Consider the following 26,099-nt stretch of genomic DNA (forward strand, 5'->3'; position numbering starts at 1 on the left):
GATAGTTGTAGTGATATACTACACTTTTCTTAAAATAAAACGAGATAAAAGTACGCATGAGTGTTATGTCGACGTACATACACGCTTGGTTATCAGTTTTCATATCTGAATAATGACACCGTAGACATGAATATCTTACAATTTTAACGCACATTGCAAACTAGATCCTATGTTTCCTCATTCGTGAAACTCTGTATGATTCATAAAGTCATTCCGTATGCTTACCGCTTCATCTGCAGAAAGGTAAGCAATTTATTTTACTACTGCTATATATGATGATTGAAAGCAAACAAACGTAGAAAGAAAGCTTATCAATTATCACTATATTTTTATGAATATGCTGTAATGCATCTCGACCTATTTTGTGCTTGAACGATACTTTGTTTACTTTAATAACAAATGGAGTTATGATTTTTGAGTATTCCTATACTTTTTCTTCCGATTATATTGCATGGACTTTGAAAGTTTCTTTGTCAAACCTTAACTAATATTCTGTAAACAATGCATTCGCCACTCAAATTCTATTATTAAAGCTTACAACGACCAAATTGCAAATATTTGTCGGTACATTAAGTATTTCTCACACAAAGTTTAAAAAAAACATATTCCGGTGACCTTTAATCGTAAGAAAAACTATTCCAACGACAGGAACAATTCCATGGAGCACAACTGAACTGCTTCATTCTTGATCATAAGTTATGATCTCGACATGAGTTAAGCTAATTGAAAAAGAATAATTAATAAAAAACATAATAATAAAAAGCGAAAGAAAAAAGTAAAAAGCTGCTCCCAACGGTATTCGATCCAGATTCAACTATATAAAAGTGAAAATACGTCACCAACTATGCCGTTACGGCGTGTTATAATAAGATTGAACAGTATGCTCATGTCTCATAATACATTTTATCCAAAACAACACAACCATCCCTAATTATTCCGTCGTTTTGTGTTACAAACGTGAAAATTCCTAAATGCAAAACATTCGAAATTAGATAAGTTTGGTACGTTCAGCAACTTAAGTAATGAGAATGATTATTTGTATTGGATCAATTATTTTTCAGTTCGCATCGCATCAGTTTCCAGTTTGACTTCCACAAACACATCGGTTATGGATAAAGCAGGTATTTGTGACATGGTCAATGCGTACACGATTGTATAATTGTATATTAACAATCTAATTACAGGTAAGATGTCGTAAATACCAAAGGTCCGGATAAAGTTAATGAAATTATTTTTTTTAAGTCTGACGCACATTTCGTTTACTAAAACCAATGGTTTCACTTACTAAAAGTGTTGTCTAATATCGACATTTTCGATGCCTTTGAAATAACTTGATTTCTTGATTTCTTACGAAAGCTACACAGAGCGCAATCGATAGTCTTAACGGTCGCATTTCGTCATCTCATAGCACTCAATGCGGACACCATATCTGTAGTATCATTGCGTCAACTAACAACACACAGCACGGAACACAGACATCACATCTATCGCACCATCGCAGTTACCACATCTTTGTAACTATTGAGTATTCTTAATGCATGCGACATATGTCGCATCATAGCGTCATATAACACCATAAATATCGCACCAATTTAACATCATTGGCCAATATTATATTTTGTAGAATCAAATGGACGTGATGGCGGCTGTTACTGCAATCCAGTATGGTATTTTTACGAGGCTCTGAAGTACAAAAACGGCAAATGTTTTGTGCACCCATTGCATTTGTTTTTCTTAATTATCCATGTGGTTAACATAGGGCTCATCACAACACAGGTATGTATTTGTATGAGTGCTTTATCCAAAAGAAAACACATAATTAGATTGAATAAAAACTATATATTCAGCGACAAATATACATACACTTACATTGTTCACATGATCAACTACTTTTCTGGCGCTAGTTCAAGTTCGGCAGTTTTGTGTTTGAAGTTTTACCAGTTGATGTTTTTAATCATACTTGTACTTCACGAAAGTGTTACTGTATACGAATAGAAAGAAGCCATGTTTTATCCGCTTTGTCAAATAGTCATAAAAGACATTGTCAATATGTTGAGAGATAATGTAGATATCGGGGTGTTTGAACTTTCATTTTAATATTAACTTTATATACAGAAATGTATATGTTCATTTTTATCAACAATAGTGATCAAATAACCGCTGTTTATCTTACCATTTAGATTCTGTTATAACTATATTGTGTAATGATTCTTACATAAAATCAAATAATTTTTATACCAATGCGAAAACTAATTTATAAACTGTTTTCGTACAAGCTTTAAACACTTTGCAAATCTTATCTAGCATAAGTAAGTGCATATTATTATTACTTTTCTACCGTATGCGCAGTGAATGCATATTGTTGTATATGAAGACTTGATCAAAATAATTGATTGTCGAAAGAAAAGCGTTCTTAAGATTCCTTGGCATTTACGTATTTGCCGGCCATGATGAACACATTTCAATTTTACAAAAAAACTTAATCTAGTTCAATATTTTCATCTTGCTTGTTCTAACAGGTAAACTTAAACTGTCACTGAAACATATAAATAGTATTAAAGAAGTTTGCTGTTTTATGAGCTGTCACACTGTGACAAGGTCAAATTTGTATGTACATTTTTCATTGAAGAATGAACATCTATCAATATTTAATCATTAAAAACATGTGTACGTAAAACCACCGGACAGTGTTTAATTGACGACTCGCCAACTGCCTATGAAGTTTCAATCTGCTCTGTCTGAGTTTTTCTAATCTCTGTCACGTGACTAGATTGACGGAGCAATCTGTGTTTTTGCGAGTGGTCCATTAAGTGCCGGTTCAGTAACATATTATACAATAATCCGTCAGGGGAATTATAACAATACGTGTTTCTTTACCCGTTGATTTGATAGCATGGATGTATTAACATATGAGTTTGCATAAGCGTATCGGCCTTTGTAAACAAACGTCTATGATGTCAGTATAAAAAGCAAGCAACATTATGTGAATGAACCTCTGGTGTTCATAACTTAAGTAATCTTTTTTACAGACGATTTACTTCGGAAACGACCGTATCAGCTTTTTAAATGAAGCAAATCGTGGACGCGAAACCCTCTCTCATCTGCTTATCAAAGACTGGGATTCCCGTACGTTATCAATTAAATCACATTTTCACATTTTTAGCTTGATCTTGACTCACCAATAATATTTCGACCATGCTTGCGATATAAACATATAGGACGATTAGAAACAATATAATACACGTTGATAGTCCATTTCTCTGCATTTGTATTATATTGCTCATTAGCTTTTTGTCCGATAACATATTGTTGTACCTTAAAGCTTTCGAGGTCCCTATTTTCTATCCTTCGAACAGATGTTTGCACTTGGAGGGGATTAATACACCCTTAAAGCCATAATGACATTATCAACTTTAATGAATATGTTCTGGTTATATAAAATAGTCTCTACATTCTCAAACGACATGATTAGGGATACAAGCTATCCATCATCATCATCATCATCATCATCATCATCAGTATTCCTAACACAATATAAATTATCCAAAGTTACTATATACGTTTATTTGTATGACATGTCTTTCACGGAAAATGTATTCCGATGAATGGAACGAAATCTAACAGCTTGAACTTTTAAATTGTACGTACTTTTGATACGACATTATTTGAATTGATAATTCTTTATTTGTCGACAAAGGCAATCATTATCTTACAGGTTGGGACGTGATCAACGGCGTTAATTCTGAAGGGGAGTTCGCGAAGTATACTGTGGACGATCTAGTTTCTGCTATCAACTTTGCTGTGCAACGGGTAAGTTTAATGAGTCAGTTATGTAAACATTTAGTATTACACATTTAAAAAGTGTGTATTATACACCAGTTATATACTTACATGCAAATAGAAATTAGTAAGACAACTTATTTATGAATAAGCCTTCAATGCCAACATTTTAAAATTTCGTAGATTTATAGTGACGTAACCACGTCATAAAATAATGTTCAACGGACGTTTTGTGAACAATATATTGTTAAGGTATATCCGTCAACAGAAAGGGGCGTCTGTCAGTTAACAATTAGATTATTCGTATTGTATCAATAACAAAATTATAAATTCTGAATCGGAAGGTCATCTGTCGTATTAAACAATCGGAAGGTCATCTGTCGTATTAAACAATTTTACTATCACTTATAATCCATTAATTGTCATGCAATAATGTATGTAATACGTATTGTGACGGATAAAGTTATATAGCAGTAGGTGTATATCACATATACCTCTCCATTTTATAACTTGAAACGTTCATGCGGAATGTTTACAGGTACCCTTTGCCTACGTTATAGGGTCACCAGTATAGAGGTTGCGAAATTCTTAGCAGTCTAATTTTCTGTAAAATTATCAACCAAATAAACCTTTTACCCGAACAAGCCTAATTGTTACGGCACAGTAATATATCTTACGTAAAATAGTTATACAAAGTGTGTTTGTTGTTTTTATCAAAGTATCACAATGTCGAGGAAAACTCGATAGGGATCTACATGATAAAGCCAGAGGACAAAATGGAAATCAAATTCACGTACTTCGACTATCCGGGCTTCTCGGAAAACAACAGCAGTTACGAAATAAACATAGTCGGTAAATACTTTAGAAACAGTGTGTTCTGTGAAAGTAATGATTGTTTAATTAGTATATAATAATCATTTTTCTTATCGGCTAACGACAAAAACAACGTCAAAACATGTATGAAGAAAGAAAAGAAAAAGTCATATTGGCAGAATACTTCCAGGCATTAGATGATATTGTATTTTTCTACTCGTAAGTAGGTTCGAACATGATTTCTTGTCATCCTTACATTTTTCTGGGGATGACAAATAATACGGTTTCTAGTTAAATGTATGATTTTAAATGTGTTCTATGTACCGTTCAATAGAGAAGATGATTGCTGTTGATAAAGGCCTTATGCAAGCTGGGGATACCGCTTACACGTATAATTTATCGAAGGAACTGGATCATGCAAACATCAGCCAACCAATAAAGAAGTAAGCTTATAATTGGCGTTATCAAATAAGAAAATACGTGAGAGTTTCTTTATTTATCAAGCATTGAACCATAACTGAAAACATCTGTATATATGTGTAGCTCAAAGCTATTATGACTATACGACCATAATGAATCTCGTACATGCTAATGATGGTAAACAATACACACGAAAATCTGAATCAGTAGAATAACTTAATACTTTGTTTCATTTTAATACAGAGTATTGCCAAGGGCTACACATTGGAAAACTGTAATTTCGCTCATTTTAATAGTGCACCTATATAGACTTTATCAAAATTACGATTACATAAAACGTTCCTGAATAGCTGCTAGATGTTATTCAAACAAAAACAAACACATTTTGAGTGAACATAGAAACACAACTTCGCGTCTATTTTGAATCTTATCTAATAAGTGTACCTTGATAAAAATCATTCGAAATTGAGTACCAACAATATGACTCTACAAGTATGAAAAACACATAATAATACAAGTATAAATCATTCTTAAATAAAGAAAATTGTAGTATTACTTTTCAATCGATATGCCATACGCCTTATACCATATTATATATATATATATCTATTTATTTTATGCTTTTCGGTGGTTTATAGAGAAATATCAAGTGAAATAAAAGTGATATTTCACTGTTTCAGTGAAAAATAACAGTGAAAAATAACGATATTTTTCACTGTTTTACTTTGAAATGACGTCATTTTTACGACGAAATGACGTCATAAATCCAGCCAAATTATTCAGTTAAACTCTTTCACAATGTAAATAAACGGTGAAAAAACATAAAATAAAAATGAAATTTGCTGGATTCAGTGGAATACCGATTTTAAATCACTCGTGATCATAAAAAGTATATATATTCACTCGTGGCTGCGCCACTCGTGAAAATATTTTTTTATGATCACTCGTGAAATAAAATCGATATTCCACCGAATCCAGCAAATATCCTCTATATAGGTTTTATATTAACAATAATACTGATGATAATGAAGGCGATGATGATGATAGTGGTGATGATGATGATGATTGATCTGAAATGAATTTCCATCATCAGTTGTGATTCATAAATGATTTTGATTATGTTGAGTGTGGTTATATTGGTGAAGGGTTATTAACGGCTCAACTGTTATTTTGTGTTGATTATTGTGGTACTGGTAAATATGATGATGATAACTATGATGAGAATATGACGAGGACGTTGATTATGAGGGCTAGAATGATTAACATTAAAAACCTCTAAATTCATCATGATTAAGTGTCGATATCACTCATTCAATCAACAAACAAAAACTTGTTGTCCGTTTGAGCATAATTAATGAAAAATATGTTTATATATTAGCATGTTTTATTTCAATAGTTTGACTCCGATAATACTTTATCTTTTACAGCATTAATCAGAGTAACATAACTTATTAATTAAAACAATAATACCACTATTGAGTAAAATGAATACATCACAATATATGCAAATGCGCAAATACAATTATTATTGAAGTATATTTCCTTAAAATATATAATAAAATTATAGTATTGTATTAACAAACCTCAACTCTGATTGAGAAATTAAATAAAGAAGAAAATGGTTTCTTATCTGATCAAATTTATAAAAAAGCATAGTAAATAATGCCATATACATATTATTCAAACCTGTATAACACATGTATTCAAATGTGTGCATAACTCCTAACCATTCTACACTTTTTCAATTATTGACCAATTAAAGACGTTGTGTTCAGTCCATTTTACCATAGTGTATTTATTTTGTAATCCACCCAAGTTCTTATTTGTGCCAATTGCAGGTGTTCTTGTTTTTTTCCATCACGGTCAGTCCAATATACTGCATAAGTTGTCCTTTGGTATTAAAATTGGCCACAACAGTCGTTTTCTGTGCCAAATGTCTTTGCAAACGTTCTTCAGATATTATTCCAGATGAGCAACATATATATTTTTTCAAAGTATTCTACAACTAATGTGGTATTATGCATTCAAAATATGAGAGTCTTGTTTTTTTATGAAAATTCGTTGTAAACGTTTAATTTCTATTGTACATGCCAATCCTTAACATGCCACACACAATTCTTATTCTCTGACATTTGGGATTATCATACCTGTTTTATCACTTCACTTGTCTTTTCTTTAACAAGATTCTGACCTTTAGTTACAGTCGCTATTGGAATTGCCTCAAAGCCTTTTTGTACGATGCAGTTGTTTCTAATAATAATAATTTCTTAAATATCCGGCAGGTGTTAACAATATGTTCGTACACGTTAAACTCATTCTTTATCTTTTTTTGTAAGAGAAACATAGTTTTCGCTTTTATCAAGTTATTCTTTCTATTTCCTTATACAACAACATACAAAGCTTGATCCTTATTTCGAACCAATTATAACACTGGTAGTTTGTTTTATTTAATGTAAAGCGCGACTGTTATGAGATATATTTAAGAAAGGACATGCTGATAAACATTGTGTTTGTTTATTTTACAAAACACATAAATTCCATATGCTTTTGTTATTTTTTTTAGGAAACGGACTATTTTATCTAAGGTATCACGGATTTCGACCTATTATCACATAGACTTTGCGGTTTCTAAACCGTTTCATAGTTAAATCTTTGTTTCAGGATGCTGTCGACATCTTTAGAGTTCCAGATGCACTCTGTTCGCGTGTTGGCAAACGTTCGAAAAGCCCGTTGCCTGTGGATACAAGGCGAGGTGCGAGACTCAATGAGTGTTACCATTATATCGAAGACGAAAATGCAAAAATATCGCGATTGCCGCAATACAGCATGTGCCATATAGATAGTACAAAGTCTTAAGCATGAATCTCAAATATTTAACTGTTGTTCTCATATATGACATTGAACTTTTTCCTATGATCTGATTGTACCTCTCAATAATACTATTCCTCGCGCTAATCAACTGAAACAGTTGTAAAAACCCGTCTTTTCTGGACAAAGTTCGGACAAGTGATCAATCGTTGTATTATTATGAACACAACTTACATTGAGAATCGACCTTAGCCCTACAGACAAAATAATTGTTTATCTGCATAAATTATTCAAAAGTATGAATAAACTGTGAAAGGTTCAGTACTAATGGACTATATTTATGATCTATGACCCAAAACATAAAGGCAATATGTGTATCTTAACACCTGAACTTTACCTTGGTTTTCCAACACCTATTCACGTATTACCATGCTGCTATTGGGCAATCCGCATTCATTTTGCTTGTCCCTACCGAAGACTTATTCAAATGCGACTGAGTCTTTCTAACCTATCTTACGAACTTGGTCGTTACCTTAATATGTAATATGTTTCAAACAAGGCTTTACCCATGCTGAACGAGTTCTTTCCACAGAGATAAAATTATTCAGTTTTATTATTGCTTCTTTATACACTGTAGGTGATTTTTAGTGACTTGGAAAACAACGGTCAAGTGGTTGTAGATTTGCAGACTCATACCACTAGAATAAAATGCGTTGGGAAGAACAATCTAGGTAAAGTAAATGCCGCGATATTAAAAACCGTTACCAGTCATTTCTTGCATAATTACCTAAGCACATTTCCAATAAATACGTTTCAAATGTGTAATTTATGCTATAGAGAGGAATGCACCTGATTAACAATGTTAAAACATTACGAAAAATACAATTTTATTAAAACTGAACAACATATTGTCGTTCATGTGTCGTATTTAAAAAAACACCTGGTAAAACCCTATGTTCAGAGTTTGCAATGGAAGCATCTTCTGGCAAATGTTGATAATCTTGTAAATTCCAAATGAACTACAATTCAATGTTTTTTTCATTCAGAGCCCGTGCTGGAATACTCAAGTAAAAGCATCTGCATAGCAGTCATTGTGTTCAGTAGTATGACGATGGCAGCCGCGGTTTACAAGATAGTTTTGGGATTTGCTCTTGCCTGTGTGAGCAAATATTTGTAACTAAAGTTTAGTTTGATTTTTGCAATTCGTCAAATGTTGTGTGAATTTTAAAGTCACAAAAATGATTTTATATTCAGATGTTCTATTACATTTAATGCTTTTTGTAGATTTACAGATCAAAGAAACCACAAACAATCATGGACCAACACAACACGTTGTCGAGTTCTGATTACCGTTACATCTTTGCGAACTTTATTTGGGATATATTAACCATAATTGGAGACGTTTTTAACATATTGGGATCCGTTGCAGTATTGACCATGGGGGTGGGTATATTTTTAATTAAATATTCAATTTTCAGCATATCTAGAACACACTGTCAAGGTAGTTGTTCATTGTATTATGTTAAAAGCTGAGCGTATATTCTATCAATATTATAGACTTATCATCCTACATCATCAATGTGTGTAAACATACATGTATCAAGGAAATATACACAAATCGCTGTTATTCATTAATATGTAAACATGTTGGTTTTCAACATGTTAACATTTATCTAATTAGAGTTAAAGAATTGCCCTTTTCACCTGCATTTGAACACATTGTTCAATAATATTGTTAGTTTATTGTTAAAATTATAAACGCACTAGTAACGTGACTTGTATATTGGTAAACGTAAGCAGAATGAAATAAACTTATAGACACATGCCTAATTTATGATTAAACATTAAAGTCTTAATAAAATACATGTAATGTTAAATACTCCCCAAAACTAATAGAAATACAATACGTAACATTATCTATGAAATGGATTAAATATCAACTTATTTACATTGGCAATTGCATAAGATTGCTCCACAATTAATTATTTTAGTTTTGTGATGTTTTTGTCATATATAAAATATGCAATTTGCTGCTCGCCTGAAATAGAAAACTTGCTGATGACACCAATCAATTCTCTACTGATAAAGTATATTTAGAGATTAATTGTTCTTAAAACTGTTACTTTTTACATCAATTTGAGTGTCGGATTATTAAGTATAAGGATTTGTATGATTATGTTCCGTAATTGCAGGACAATGAACTCCAGTTGGCAACGATAGATAAGAACACAGTCTTTCTAGGAATCGGATGTCTTTTTAGCTGGCTCACAGTTCTACGGTTTTCAAAGAGTCATGTGAAATTTAACGTAAGATTTCTTATTTTAAACATGCTTACATGCAGACAACAGCGCACTTTTTTCGTCTTTTATGTAAACAAAAAACTCGCATTAAAGAATATTTAGCATATCAGTATGTATATAAAAAATAGCTAAATTATTGAAATCATCACATTTGTTAATCTTTTATAAATCACAAAGTGGGTATAATGAAAATTGTTACTTAATTGTGAATGCTCTTTAATATGTTACTTTTATTATAAGGAAATATGAACAAAATGAACAACACCCATGTTTTCGCTTGAATTTTAGTTGTTGTTCAAGACAATGTACAAAGCATTTTGGAATGTATTGGCATACCTGGCATGCGTGAGCGTACTGTTCATCGGTTTTTGGATGAGCGGTTACTTTGTGATTGGGCCTTACCACAGGAAGGTATATTGGAAACAAATAAGAAATATATACAACATATCAATAAATATATCACCTCCTACAAAATTGACCTACTCCGATAAGCTTAGAGCGGTCACGTGCACATGGTGTATTTTCCATTCAGCCCGAGTAATAACCATACACACTGAGTAATCGAGTAAACGGTTTAGATGTAATTGTTAAACAGATAATTACTAAAGGTTTATGGGATATACACCCTCTGTTACTAACAATGTTACTAATAATACATAATGTAACTTCATGCTTAAATAATTAAATGATTATGGCGTGTGTATATAATTGTTCAATGCAAAAGTAAGTACATACATACTAACAAATATACATACTTGCGTCCGTCCATCAGTGCGCCATTCGTCAATTCATCCATCGATCAAATGCTCCTTCAACCCATCCACCGAAACCCACCCGACAACCTTTCCATCCATCCATCCATTGATCGGTCCATCCTACCATCTATCAATCCTTTCCTTCATCAATCAATCAATCAATCTATCCATCGTACCATCCGCCCACGGATCCATCCACCCATCCATCCATCAATTCATCCCATCCTTCCATCCCTTCATCAATCCATACAAACCCACCCACCAGCACAAACCAACCTTCCCATCAACCCAGCAAACAACCCACCCAACACTCGACCTATCAAACCTTCCACTCAAACTAGCCAATTTATTTATCTAATCCAATCTAACCATTCAAACATCCATCCATTCATCCTTACATCCAACCATCACCAGTGGAGAATGGATCCTTTGGTTCACACGCATATATGTCATCCTTTTCGTCGTTGTCTTTGCTGTCTTTGCTATCAGCCTTCTCATCGCTATATTTTTAAGTGCCCACAAGACCATTGGAGTACGTACTAATTTTGGACTGTTGACGAAAGTCAAATATGATTTGTAAAAAACTGACGTTACCAGTTAATTTTGATCATCATCGCATTGTTTGATAAATATTTTGTCAATAGTATTAATATTACTCAATTTTAACACGCCTTTGTATCAATTTGAAGATTAATTTAAAGTAAATTAAAGTAAAAGTTTAATACTGCAAAGATTTATATAATAACCTGCCGAAAAAATGATTGTTAAGTATGAACATTTTTCATTTTAGAAACAGCAAAAAAAGGGAAGCAAGAATAAAGGTACAAACGAAAGCGATAATGATGCACTGAACCGAAAAGAAACACTCAAAGACTTCATGGAAATTACTCTTGGTGAACAGTTGTGGGTATGGCGTTGTTTATCATTCACTAAATGTTCTCGTTGCAGTGCTAGTGTCAATACAGTGCCACATAAAAGTGGCGAAGGTGTTCATGAAGCAAGAATGTAAAAACTGTGAATTTAAATTGGCGAAACGATTAACAGAGGATTTTATATTGTAATGGATTAAACAGGCCTTTACATAGATATTGGCATGCATTGAAGTTTGTCACTAAATGCTTTATATTTATTAATGTAAACATTGGATCACAAAAGCTCCGGTTAAAATACAATTAAAGAAAGAAAAAAAGTAAACCTCAACGGGGCATGAACCACTGACCCCTGGATGCATGGAGTAAATGTCTGCCGCTTTAACCACTCGGCCATACGCTCTAATACCAGGAGTGAGGTATTTTATACTTTATATAACAATCCTCGTAGTATCACAAAATATAACGACTACAACAGAATTATCCAAACTATTCAATCGTTTCGCGTTGCAACGCTTTATTATTTTTATGTTTTTAAATCGTCAAAAGATGCACAAAATGGATATTTAAGAGCATGGTCAATGTTAGTTAAGTATCACTGTTTCCTCACAAATATCATAACTACAAAGAAAATTTGCGAATCTGAAACAATTTTTTTCAGTTTTGTCAGTTTACCAAAACATGAAAATGCACCATTAAGATCATGTTGATCATGCGATACTGACAAACTTAAAGTTTATATATATTCTAAAGCAAATAATTTTGTATTTATCATTTTATCATAATTTTCTACGATTGTTAAACGATTTGTTAACCAAATACTTACATTTAATGTTTTCGTTCTACTTTATTCCTCCAGACGTTTGGCAAATTAACACTATATCATGACTCGCAAATGGTAGAGAATAGTAAACGGTGAATGCGAAGATTAATTCGTCAAGCAGCCATTTAAGCAAATTGTTAATTCAGGCATGTTTCCTAAGATGAGAAAATGTATTAGATGTTTTTATAAAAATGTTTAATTAACCAATAACGCCTTTGCTTCGACCTGTGTCACTCTCGTAAGTCGGGATCAAACATTGCAAATTGTCTATTACACAGAGCGGACAACGATGCAATCCAGTCTTCAGTAGCTTATGTATTTGAAGTGTCAACCTTACACGTTGATCCGTTAAACCGTGATATAAATTGCTACATTTTCGGACAATAATGTTTTATCGTATAGTAATTTTCTCCATTCCTTTATGTTTTATCAAATATTTCAATAACAGCGAGACGAGGTTAAACACAGTTTTAAAACAAGTCCACGAAATACTGTCGTTAATGCGCGTTGGTTTCAATGTCGTCCGTTAAATTTTTCTTACTGGACATTGTTCACATTCATTTTTTAAAGTTTGTCTTTAAATGCACTAAATTGTTCATGTTTTACGACCGAACTGTCTAGTTAGATCCTAATGAAAAGCATATACATTTACAAAAGTAAAATGCTGTTCTTCCTTTGGGTTTGAAACTTACAACAATTATGAACTATTTATAAGTTGCCCACGGACTGTAACATAATTTAATATAAACAGTAGACTCATTCAATATTGGTCAATCTGTTCGCGTTTTATGCTTAATAATGTTATCAATTTCGAATGATGAAAATTAACGAAGCTGTATTTTCAGCATGATTATACGTAAATGGTGGTATTATACTGTCTCATTTATAAATGGCTTTTTTATCTTTGAGAAAAGTTAGAAATTGTCGTTTTGGCGGTTTGCGATAGAATCGTTTACTTTTAACATTGATGGGAAAGATGTGTATCATTTGTCTTCACATTTTCAATTAATTGTGCAAGTATTATACGATAACCATTAGTCATAGGTTTAGTAAATTACATCAATTGAATTCTAAATAGTCTATAGTCGCAGACAATAATATTTTATGTTCTGTTTATGTTTAGTTATGCTTAAATCGTGCTTTTTAGTCTCAGTCATCTTTTTGCCCTATCATTTGCCTCTTAATGGTCTTCAAGTCTTTACTTGATCTTATTGGCATTTTCTTTTGGCATCTATTGCCCATCTATTGTGTAATTATTTTCCCAACGATGGTAAATATATTTTTATATTATGGACGATACTTCTCTTTGTATCTATTCATCCATCCATCCATCCATCCATCCATCCATCCATCCATCCATCCATCCATCTATTCTTTCATCCATCTATCAATCACCCATCCATTAACCCATCCATCAATCCACCCATTCATCAATCTATCAATTCAATTGACCAATCAAATCATCCACCCAAAATAGCCTACGCACACATCCTTACGCACATACAGTCATCCATAGATCCATCCATTAATACATTTATCTTATCCAATCCATCCATTCATACATCCATATGTTCATCCTTACATCCATCCAACTATCACCAATGTATAACCAAAAATACAATTATCTTTAATATATTCCGTTTTTTTTTCTGCTGTCCGTGACCGGGTACATTCAAAGTATTTTAGTAGACCTAAACGATGTTTTAATAATATATATACTTGTGAAGGGAATTTTAATTCGTCTGAAATTGTAAAAAATCGAATATTTATTATTTAATTGCTGGCATAACAATTTAATGATTCAAATATAAAACACACGTGTGTCGCCGTTGACCGATGGGGCGTGTGTTAAGAGAAATTTGACAAAACGGTCCGTTGCCGAAGGGAAAGGATGTTCCGCCAAATGCAGCAATTAACACACAAAGAACGATGACAAATCCTAACACAGCGTGAATCGTCCAAATCTAATATTCCACACCATCAATATGTTAAATGTTATTTTAAATTCTTAACAAAAAAGCAAGTGGGTCAAACCGATACATACTCAGTGATGTCAGAATATTATTTTTATTGCAACGACTTAAATGGAGTGTTTGTCGAGTTTTGTTGATGCGTTTGTTCGTAAATTCATTTCATCTTGCCTCCAAAAGTCGTAACTATGTTGCTCTGGTCTCCTTCCTAACATTGAGTGGTAAATACATTGAAAGCGTTTTAATTCCTGTTAATACTTGTTTAATGTTAGTTTCAATGATTCTATGTTAAATCATTTACACTTATACGTATCATGAGTACTGCTTTGCCAAGTATGAGGTTGAGAATGCAATACTGCTCCAGCAGCTGGAGTTTCCTTTCTTTATATTGAATAATATATGATCGTTTCCAGATTTTAATAGGTTGATTTAACCTCAGTTAATATGACTTTCACCATTGCCGATAGATATCTCAGTGCACATAGAGTGTATTATAGCAAGCGTTTGAGTTTCTTTGTTTACCACCATTGAATAATGATTAAAAGTGATAAATCAGTGAAATATACGCCTATACTATTTACCAACCCATCGATGTATACTCACGTCAAAATGAAGTAAACAGGTTCGATTGGTACACTTGATGCGTCCTAAGAATGTTAAAAAAATATCGCAAATTGGTAATACCAAGGAGCAGGTCCAGTAAGAATAAGGCTATCGGTGCAAATCGAGTTTACACTTATCAATGGTTTCAACAGACTTCTTGGTAACATCGTGTTTTGTTCTTTTAATAAGTGTCTTATTGTATTAATGCCCTACGATAATACACCAATACAATTATAACTGACAACTTGTGTTCTATTTATTAAAACTCAGTTGTAGCGAGTTCCCGATAACAAAATAGCCAGATAACAGCGGCTTGTTCAATGTTTCACAAGCCAATGGTATATCTATATTACACGATGAAACATAATGTAAAATAATAGACTACATTGTATTATTTAAAAAAACACAACCAGAATAAATGGGAAAATTGTGTGTAACGTTTTGGATGCAAGCAGAATTATAGGACCCTGCAATGTTCTTCAAATGTTTTACATTACCTTCGTTTACTTACATCTTCGCAAGACATCTATCAATAAAGTATTCGCAAGACAACACGAATGCATATGTCGAATGGCCTAATTGGAATTAAGAGCACCAATACTGAACAAACAGAAGTACCGCAATCGTTAGTGTTATTCTAACTTCAATTCGTTCTGTTAAGCCTTGTTTAAAGGAACAAGTATTTAAAGGATTTGTCAAATGATCATTGATAACAATGCAGACTAATTGGGTGTAAAAAATATTGATGGAGATTCGCTGTAAAACAGTTGTTGTAATATGAATACGCTAGATTAGTTTGTACCAGATAATATGTGTATGTATACTTTCCAAAGAAATTTAATATCGATTCATTCACATTGGAAATTAGCTCAGCGTTTTAGAATGTATATGTAATAATAACATTAGTAAGCAGCACGGCAACACACTAATGTCTGAATTATGAATCGTATGAACATACAAATAAGTTTAGAATTAAACTTTTCAAATAAACATTTTTTTTAAGTGGACAGGATTTTGATTGACTACAAAACTTTGTATTATAAAATGAATTTGAAGTTTTAATTGCAGGGAGAATGGTGAAACACGACTATAATGAGTTCAATAGTTATAAATAAAACTACAAAACTGAGTGTCTATTAATATGAATTATTGTTACGACCCCCCCCCCATTCCAAGTCACACACTTTTAATTCAGAATACTAATTTCGCTGTAAATGCAAGTTTAGCATGTACTACTTAAAAGCAGTATGGGTTCGGGTTATTTACTGTCAGCACAACATACCTGCACAGAAACATGAGCTTCATAATATCTAGTACACGGCGCCCACTGACCAGACAGGAAAACTAACGCTCAGCTAAACGATGATTCTGTAATTTGTTTGTTGATCTTTAGATAATAATGTGATTTTAAATTGGAAATGCTAAGATTCGTGTCACCCGTATAGCTTTTCATGTTTCAAAAGTTTGATAAATTACGTTATGTACTAATGAGTTTATTGTTCTTCTGCTGCCGCTAATAATCCATGCATGGGATGAAAACTTTGATGGATTATACATCAAACAGTTGATTAATACATTCAAGAAAATGAACATGTGGATGTTTTACAAAACACACTTGACCTTTATTAAGCCGACAAAGTTGTTGCCATCTAGTAGTATGTGTTTCGAGTATATTTTATCATTGCATAATACCAACAGTAACATTCATGTTTAATTACCTTTTTTAAGTTTGTAGAAAGCTCGTGTTTATGTGTTAATAATCCTCCTATATCGTTTCATACAATGAACGAATTTTTTACAATGGAGACCTATGTAAACGTCCGAGCCATTCCGATTGAGTTAGCTTTATTTTCTCAATCAGCATACTTCGCTTATTATCATTGATAAAGGTTAAGGCAGCTTGGTTCCCGTCCTATTTCAAATTTATCGAGAGATTCGGAACAGGAACCTGACACGAAAGTGCCAGGTGGAACTTCAAACGCTGTGACGCTGGGAAAATCCCAAATGTAGTTATTTTTAGATTCGATCGATAATGTAACCCGAGTTTCGCTGAATGGGTCAAGTTCCCCACGGGTACTTCTTCCCCGTACCCCCACATTTTTGTCGTACCCTTTATTTGTCGTATCAATTATTTTGTGTACCTAATTTGTTTTCGCACCCAAATTTTGTTCGTACCCATAGTTTGTTTCGTACCCAAATTTTGTTTCGTACCCATTTTGTTTTCGTACAGTACTACCCACATTTTTTTTCGTACCCACTTTTTTGGCAAAATATTTTCGTACCTAAAATGTTCGAGCGCAAATTGTGTTTTGTACCCAAATGTTCGTTCCCACATACTAAATGTGATGATGAAGATAAACTTAAATTGATCCTTTTATATCCATCCTCTTCAAAAGCATCGCCACTCCAGTACTGTCAGTATTTTGATTATAGTGTCACGTTTGACTGATGCCATAACATAGTTCTATAAATATCCATCTTGTGAAAATGTTATAAATAACCATTTACAAATGTTTTAATTAGACGATTAATAATATCGCGAGTAAGACATATTTGAATATCATTAATGATTAATTCGTGTTCCTTTTAGATAGCATTTACCACTGATGTTATACTAGTTCTTTTTAAATAAAAATGTTTGTCTCAAAACAAACAAACTAAAACAAAAAAAAATAAGTTAACATTTGTTTAATTAAACAATCCAATGAAGATTTTAAAGTAAAGACGCCCGGTTCTTAACATGTAATTTAATAAACGATTATTGATTTGGGAAAATTGAATAGCGAACCAGCGCTTTGTAAATATGTTATTATGCCAGTTTTTACTATTTTCACTGGCCCTTAGAAAATAATTGTGTATTAATCTAAATACGATTTTAGTGTGTGATAGTGTCTATACGGTGTAGCTAAGAAACAGCTAAGGATATACGTAGCCATACAATCATTCCACACTATTTTCCACTTGTTCAGTGTTCTTAAATGACATGTTTCAAAGATCACGTGTACTCCATGTCAGGCACAAAACCATGATACAAAACATATATCTTCGATAATAAAGCACTAATACATTTATCTGTAAAAAAGGGATGGTGTCAATTGCTTAATCGGCTTTTCACATTTATATATATGTGATAAAACGTTAATAAAAGTCGCACAAATCTATTAATAAAGAAACACTGCTGTAAACATTAATTTAGTATTCAATACGAGCAAATGCTGTAAAATATCATCGCTAAATATATTATTACACTTCGGTCCCAAGTAGTTTGTGTACTATTTATCAAGTTTAAAAGCGATAGATATAACCAATTGACAGTTATGATTAAAACTACTATGTTGTGTATTACTGGCAACCATACGAGTGGCGATTGGTATAATATTAAGTATCTAAGCATAAGACATGACATTGGACCAAATGGGACATTAAAATGAATGTTATTGTAGCGTTGAGTAAAAAATTGGTAATTATTTTTCAAATAGGTAAAGATACATTTGGAACAAGTTTGAATTATTAAGATTGAAAAAAAATTAATATTATTTATACATTTTTTTAATTTATACTATTCTTAAGAAACTTTTTTCATATACGATTATTTTTGTTTATTGTTTTGACATCCTTATTTGAAGTGAAAATACGTGTAGTTGTTATTCAAGTAACCCATTTCCAACTCAAACATTGGCATGATATTATGGAATAACCCGGGAATTATTAGCGCATGATTTACTTAACAAATGCGCTTTAACACATCGGATGATAATACACGTTTTCACGCTATACAATAATAATATACAAAACATAATACATAAATTCAGTACGTTCAAGAGACCGAAGCAAAGGTTAAGATATTGAATTGAGTGGGAGGTCACTTTGAGACGGGAAGGTTCGAAGATATATCTATACATTTATATAGATACAGTACATTATACAGCGTAGTTTGTATTGATGATTGTCAAAACCATATTATTATTACTGAAATGCAAATACAAAAAATGAGTAAACGTTCAAAAACGTTAATCAAATCTAAGTTATTTAATCACATTTATGAATACGCTCCTTAAGAGACAACCAAGATAAACAGAATTAGACAAAAACATAGACTTCAAGTTTCCTTTTTCAGCACATAGGACTTAGAAAGACTTAGGACCCCAAAAGACATACCGGGTGCTGCTAAAAAAGGAGCAGGTTGCCCATTTTGACAACACAAACATATTCTTAAAATTAATTATATCAAGGGTCGATCCTTAGTAAAATACCTGTAATTTAGGGTTTTGGGCACATATATTTTCTTCATTTGTAATTGAATATTTGCATAAAAGGAATTGAAGTTTGAAAGATATTTAACAATTGTTCGTTGACTTGCCAAGAGGGGAAGGATGGGGACAATAAAGGAGCAGTGTACAGCAACCTCCTATTTAGCTCTTATTCTTTCCCATTTACATGTAATGTATATAAATTGCTTTTTACATACATTGATAAAAACAATAGTATTTACATATTTTGCATTATTCATTTAATGTAATTTATCAATATTTAGCATTAATGTACACTAATAATAAAAACGAATAGAATTAACACAACATATATATTATTCAATTTTCTTTTTTTTCAGTACATGTTCTGCAATATTCATTAAATGTAAGCATTAATATTTGGCATTTATATAAATTTCGATAAACTTACATATTATTTACATGCATATTAAACAGTTGTATCATTTTGTGTTGTTTTTACATTTGCATATGTGAAATTAATTGTGTGTCATCTTACCAATTAAACCTTTATTTACAAACTTATACATTTAGTTATCAATTGTATCCAAAAAGAAACTATTACTAAAAATAAATATATTTCTAATTTAAAATACGGAATATACATTTTAAATAATGTTCTGTTTGCAGATTACATCTAAACTAGCTGATTGTGGGCCTAATACTTTAACTCCATTTTCTTTCACTTTATGTCAAGGAACGTTTGCTTCTTTAAAAAAAATATTTTTATTTTATAATCTTAAGTACGGTCATACAGAATATTCACAATAATTATGTCAAAATGTCATCACTAAAATGGTCAATCAAACAAAAGTATTTTATAACATGGATTGTATCTTAATATTCCTAAATAAATGTTACATAAAGTACACTCAATTTACACCTTCATTTGCTTTTATTTAGGGGTGTAACGATATCAAAGTTCTATACAGTTATTTCACAATAGCTTCTGATTGAGAAAACAAATTTTAATGTTCGTATCAATTCTGCAGCTACATAACATTACATCTAAAACAAATTTAATAAAAATGTAAGTAAACAGGCGAAATTAATCCGAGTATACAACTGTTAAATTATGAAAATCGCCTTTGCTACTGGAAAAGATGTCAAGGTCTCACACGTTTCATTTAATATTTTAAAAGCTTTTAAAAATAAACTTATTGTCAGAATATCTGAAAAAATTAAATATAGGTAATTTATCTTGCTATGTATGCCCATTTGGCCTGTTTAAGTGTTGAAGTTGCTTCAGGCATATTCTATAACAGTAAATCTTGAAAATATGGAGCTGGAGCTAGTAATTTTACTCTTTTTTCGACCGCCATCCCGGTCACTGGCATCGCGCAGCCATTATTTTACAAAAAACCGGATTCATTATTTCTTGTTTGTGGAAAAAATTTCTATCACAGCTCCTAAAAAAGTGCAAACATTTGTATTCATATACTCAATGTTTAAAAATAAGTTTAACCTAAACTATTCAAACTTGACACGTTTATACCAATTTATTTTATAAATTTATTCATTAAGCTATCATATATCACATGTAAAAACAATGCATGCTTACGGTCATAGATTAATAACAATCATCAGATTTGAAAATTGATCAAACAATACGTTTAAAATCACTTCATAAAATAATTTTTAATCTTATTAGTTTTGTAATTAAAAGTTATTTATACATGAAACCTTTAAGATTGGGATTATGGAAGTTTTTACACATCCATGAATGGAAATTTGAAGGCCTAAGACAACACTTGTTATACAAATATATTTGAGGCTTTTATTAATATTATTTCCACAACTGCTTTTAAACTGTGATTATACACACTTTCTTTGAATTACAGAACACTGTTACAACGCTTGAAAGCCCATCTTGCCACGCCCTTTCCACTTAAACTCGACAGCCAGTTGGTTGTCAAGGACTTCTGCCATAAGACGCTTGGTCATTGTTTTCAACGATGAGCCTACTATATTGGCAAGGGAGTCTACCTACAAGGTCAAAACATTCAGAGGTTTAAAATATGTTATATTGTAGAACTTTCATAATAGTAAAGAAAAAAACTAAGATAATTTACCAAGGACAAAACACAATACTTTTGGAAAGCCATAAAATACTAGCATAAAAAGATAAGATAATACACACCATGACTCGCATTGGTTTGTCATCTCAAAGCTTCTATTCCAGTTCATGCATTGCATTCACGTTCACTACTGGGAGGCTGACACCGTCTGGCAGATCAGCAGTTCCGACAGGTCCATTTAGCATCTGCATCAGCGAAGGTTACATTGACTTGCTCACCCGCTTTATTTCCTCAAAGGAACGGAGGATAGCAATATTTCTGCCTGTAAAAATGTTTATAAACATATTATTTTTTAAAAGAATAACCTCTATTAATTTATGTTTTATTACGAAAAATCTTTTTAATGTGTTGTTCACGAATTAATTTTACAGAAAAGAAATTATATAACAACCACGAATATAGTTAAAAATTAGAACAAACACCCTCAACCGAAAGTTTGTGTTCTGTCAAGGGAACACAATCGAGCAGACGAACTGCTGGAAACTGGCATGATTGGTCTCGGTGAAGAAAGCTGTTCACGGTTCAGCCCCGGTGAAGACAGGCTGTTCTCCGCTAACCTTTGGTGAGGACTGAAGGCTGTGTTTTATTGCTGTTCATCGATCACTGTTGGGGAAGCACACCTTGCTCTTTCATGAATATTTTTCTTCAGGGGAGTTATAGGCAATGATTCAACGGAGTCTTCAGTTGCAACTAACCGCTACTTGTCCACACAAGAACAAATGCATCACTAACTTGTTATTTCCCGCCTACAGACATTCAATGCATTTAAAAAGGTAAAAACTCACAATCCAATAATACATTTGAAATAAATGGATTTTATCATACCATTTATTTATATTTGAAAGTGTTTTTTAAATGTTATGCACAATAAATATATTCTTCATAATTATTGGTTGTTTTGTGCGCAACCTGAGAATGCGTTGCAGTCTCTGCATTCGTTTGCAGATCGGATTCAACTTCTGCCTGCTATTCCTTTTGCTGCACCTTTTCAACGGATTCTGTAGAATACATTAAAATGCAAAGGACAATATATCTTGCAAAACTGACTCAATATAAAGAATTTGAAAATGCGCTTACAATCATTTTTCAAAGGTTGGGGAAAGACATTAAAGATGTAACAGTACTGAGCACGGAGAGATAAATAAGCATAATACAGTGTGCAGCTAAATAGGAGCTAGGTCTTCCACGGGTCGAAAATTGTCTTTGGGTCGGGTCGGCGGGTCAAAATTTCAAAGTACGGGTAATTTCGGATCAAGTATTAAAAGGATTAAGTACAAAATATGGTTAACTACAACAAACCCGTTATTTTCTTTAAAGTTGAACATGTCAGATATAAACAAAAATTTGGGTTTTGTGATAAGACTGAATTACTTAACAGAAATGAGTTCTGTATGTAGAATTATCACATTATTGATAGTAATAAACGAATATCTGATAAAATGCTCTTCATTAAACATCACATACTGGAAATATTAAGTTAAATAAACAACAACAACCTTTCAAGCAAATAAAAAGGCTAGGATATGCTTTACGTATCCTTTATATTTATTTACGCGCGATATTTCTTTATAAATGACAAAATCTTTGCGGTTTTTATTTATGTGTTCCAAGTTTATTCGACAGTTAATTGAAAAATGATCAGTTCTTTGAAGTCAATAATTTTCGCAAATAATTCTGATGAAGCAAACATGTAATCGACAACACTTGCCCCATCTGTTAAAACACACGTGAAATGGCCTTCCTTATCAGTCGCGAATCTTCCATTTAGAATGTGTATATCAAGCACACAGCATAAATTTGCCAACGATTTTCCAAACTTATTTCCTCTTAAGTTATCTCTATTCACGCGTTGCATATCGAAATCACTGGTTTCATACTCTATGTCTCCAAATATATACTGTAAATTATAGCAAGGTATGAAATCTAAGTAATCTTGCGTTCTAGAATTTAGGTATTCTGATAAGAAAAAAAGAGCATTGGGATATGTTAATTTTAACTGTTCTAAGTTAGAAAACATCCAATGAATACCTTTCTTCTCATTTGTCAGGTTATATATTGGTGACCCTTCTTGAGAGATATAAATGTAATACATAATGACATCTTGTGATTTCATGTTTTTAGAAATTACAGTACAAAACAACACAATGATTAAAATTAGTATTAATACGTGAGATTATATTTAACTTCTGTAAATGGTTAGACGTAAAAACACATATGCCTCCACTGTTACGTATACTGTTTGTATTTAACTCTCTAACATGATCAAAACTCGTGTAGGATTCTATCAATGAATTAAATTCACAACAACAGTTTTCCCAAGTTTCACATCAACTAATAATATCAAATGAAGATAAATAAGTTTTAAATTCTAGATTGGTTATGCGTTTACCAAGCATCGAGTAATCTCCCCGTGCTGTCATTGTTTGTTGGGTTATGACCAAATTCCTAGTCCGTGAATGAAGTGTCGTAGCGTACGTGAGAGCTTATATCTTCTCTGGGTGGTGGGGTCTCATCATTGGGCTGGATGCGCTCACATACGTGGTTGATCACGCTGTTACCATTCACTCGGTGATGGGTGACCAGGTGGTATCCCACGTGCAGGACGTTGTCGATTAGTAGGTCGCCACGTACCGATGGGAACAATTGACTGTGTAATGATATTGTATTTGTATACTTGGTCATTTACAATTAATGTATCATTACGTATTACGGAATAGTTATCACTTCTTCTCTCTTGTACCATACGCTTTCCAAGAATTTAACTATGCTTACGTACTTTGTCGCTAAAGTCCTGTTGAACAGAGTATGACCGATATTGTTGTAGCAGCCTATTCGCCGGTCCTTAAATCAGTTAACAGTCTTTAAATCGTGTTAATCGTACCATGATTGTACATTTGCTTGGGTCCCGAGATTATATGCGATGTGCACGATCGATTTCGAGCGTATCTTCTTCGATTCCTAAATTAAAAGTATCGTATAGAAATGCGAGTACTTTTCTTTCCGAAAGATCCCAGTTTTCATTTAAATATCCGCATATACTGTTAAAGCGAAGATTGTTTCGACGGGATTGATTTTTAATCTGGTCTAACTTGTTCTTCATTTGTGACACTACTTTTCGTTGTAATGTAGTATCACTTCTAAGCCTTCATTTTGTTTATGTAGGTCAGTTTTCATATTTCTTAGAACCGTAAACATCTAAGAAACATTACTGGAATCAATGGATGACCTAATTTGGTTGTTTGAGTAGTCCCGCTGTTATCCAATGATCTTGGCGATGGCGATGGTTGAGAAAAGGCATAAGATGACACATCCGCTGCCTCGTCAGCACGCCGTCTAATGCATCTATTCGAGGGGTTGTAGCTTAAGAATGACCTTCACAGGCCCGTGAGTTAAGGTTCTGCGTTTTGTTACGTGCCGGGTCCTGTCAAGGCGGACCAGGATTGCTTTCCACATTGCCACACATAATTACCAAGATTACCAGCGCCAATTTAGACAAATCGATTTTTTTAACTCCTTTAGACAAATTTGCACCTTCACACATTTGGTACGTCTTTGTTTACTACAAAACATCCGTTTCGAACATGCCAAGTAGTAATATCCACTCCCATTTTACTAAAATATTGACAAAATCGAGAAAACTATACACGTGTTAAAACACATCCACCTCATTCAAGGGACGCAACTGTAATGTGTTAATGTTACGATATTTTTTTAACTTGAGTTTGATGAACTCAGGCACTCTATTTCCTACGTTTAGTTAGGCGATCTAATTTAAACCTGGTTACTAAAATTTTACCTGTGATGTTTAAATCATAAACTAAATGCTTTCAAAGTGTCGATATTAAATACACGACAGGGTTTGTTAAGGGCTCTTTTATGATGAGTTACAATTCCAATTCAATCTGTGAGTATGAGTTTTTGGTATCGATTTGGGGAATCGAGCACGTCTTTTCTTTCTCACTCATAAACACATCTACATGTGCAGCTGCTTAATACCTACAATTATATTTCAATCAACTGTCATTGACCAAAGACTGAATATGTCTTTCAACTGAATTTTTTTCTTACAGACCACCTGAACACGTCATGTGACACAACGAAAGGTAAAATGAACCACATAAGAAAGGTTACACCTCACCATTAAAATGTGTAAAATATCGACGGGGATACATATACACAGTAGATAATGCTGATTGGATGTTAAGAGCTTTGAACCTAAATGATTTACAGAGTGGGAAATATTAACGCATAAGTGAAAAATGTTAATCAATGATATATATTTAAAAATTAAATATCACACGTAAAATCAGAATTGATTGTTATATTTTATTTTATTTTATCTTAGATCCTTTGTTGATTAGCGAAGGTTATAATTGCCGTTGATATTTAAAATCCATACATGCCATAAAATGTATTATATGAATAAGGGAACGGGCTTTTAATGTGTCGACATGTCTTACCCTAACGCCATTCATTCGCTTATTTACCTAAACTGTTACGAGCTTAACCCAAGTCATTTTCGAATGTCTATTTTCTTTCGTTTTATTACTTTAGGTGAAGAATTCACAAAAAAGCAACTATTCTCAAGCAGGTAATTTATATACAGATTTCG

General features: G+C 32.6%; 2 protein-coding genes across 6 annotated transcripts in view; one reads left to right on the forward strand and one right to left on the reverse strand.

Moving 5' to 3' along the window:
- The window catches only part of LOC127859558 (uncharacterized), a gene marked incomplete in the record, with an annotated part of 282,340 nt that overhangs the window by 230,996 nt on the left and 25,245 nt on the right, over window positions 1-26,099 (reverse strand).
- On the forward strand, window positions 85-26,068 carry LOC127859680 (mucolipin-1-like). 5 transcript variants are annotated; one of them, XM_052397211.1, is made up of 17 exons: window positions 85-243; window positions 1,062-1,121; window positions 1,625-1,776; window positions 3,030-3,126; window positions 3,716-3,810; window positions 4,500-4,632; window positions 4,928-5,036; window positions 7,675-7,765; window positions 8,459-8,552; window positions 8,868-8,980; window positions 9,106-9,264; window positions 10,014-10,127; window positions 10,410-10,532; window positions 11,667-11,783; window positions 19,751-19,776; window positions 25,558-25,590; window positions 26,042-26,068. In XM_052397211.1, exons 2-15 carry the CDS (start codon window positions 1,109-1,111, stop codon window positions 19,772-19,774), a joined length of 1,434 nt encoding a protein of 477 aa, XP_052253171.1. In that variant the 5' UTR covers window positions 85-243; window positions 1,062-1,108; the 3' UTR covers window positions 19,775-19,776; window positions 25,558-25,590; window positions 26,042-26,068. The 5 variants fall into 5 exon arrangements, with proteins under 5 accessions (XP_052253171.1, XP_052253164.1, XP_052253156.1 ...); XM_052397204.1 differs by lacking the exons at window positions 19,751-19,776; window positions 25,558-25,590; window positions 26,042-26,068 and adding exons at window positions 21,251-21,418; window positions 21,592-21,751; window positions 21,939-22,289; XM_052397196.1 differs by lacking the exons at window positions 19,751-19,776; window positions 25,558-25,590; window positions 26,042-26,068 and adding exons at window positions 21,251-21,402; window positions 21,592-21,751; window positions 21,939-22,288.

Source organism: Dreissena polymorpha, chromosome 1, assembly GCF_020536995.1.
Source record: "Dreissena polymorpha isolate Duluth1 chromosome 1, UMN_Dpol_1.0, whole genome shotgun sequence".
Classification (NCBI taxonomy): domain Eukaryota; kingdom Metazoa; phylum Mollusca; class Bivalvia; order Myida; family Dreissenidae; genus Dreissena; species Dreissena polymorpha.

Bases quoted from the DNA above. Each gene is read 5' to 3' on its own strand.
- LOC127859680 (XM_052397190.1), top strand. The intron at 5,037-7,674 runs GTAAGCTTATAA...TCTTTGTTTCAG, and splicing joins ATCAGCCAACCAATAAAGAA to GATGCTGTCGACATCTTTAG. The intron at 7,766-8,458 runs GTGCGAGACTCA...TATACACTGTAG, and splicing joins GCCTGTGGATACAAGGCGAG to GTGATTTTTAGTGACTTGGA.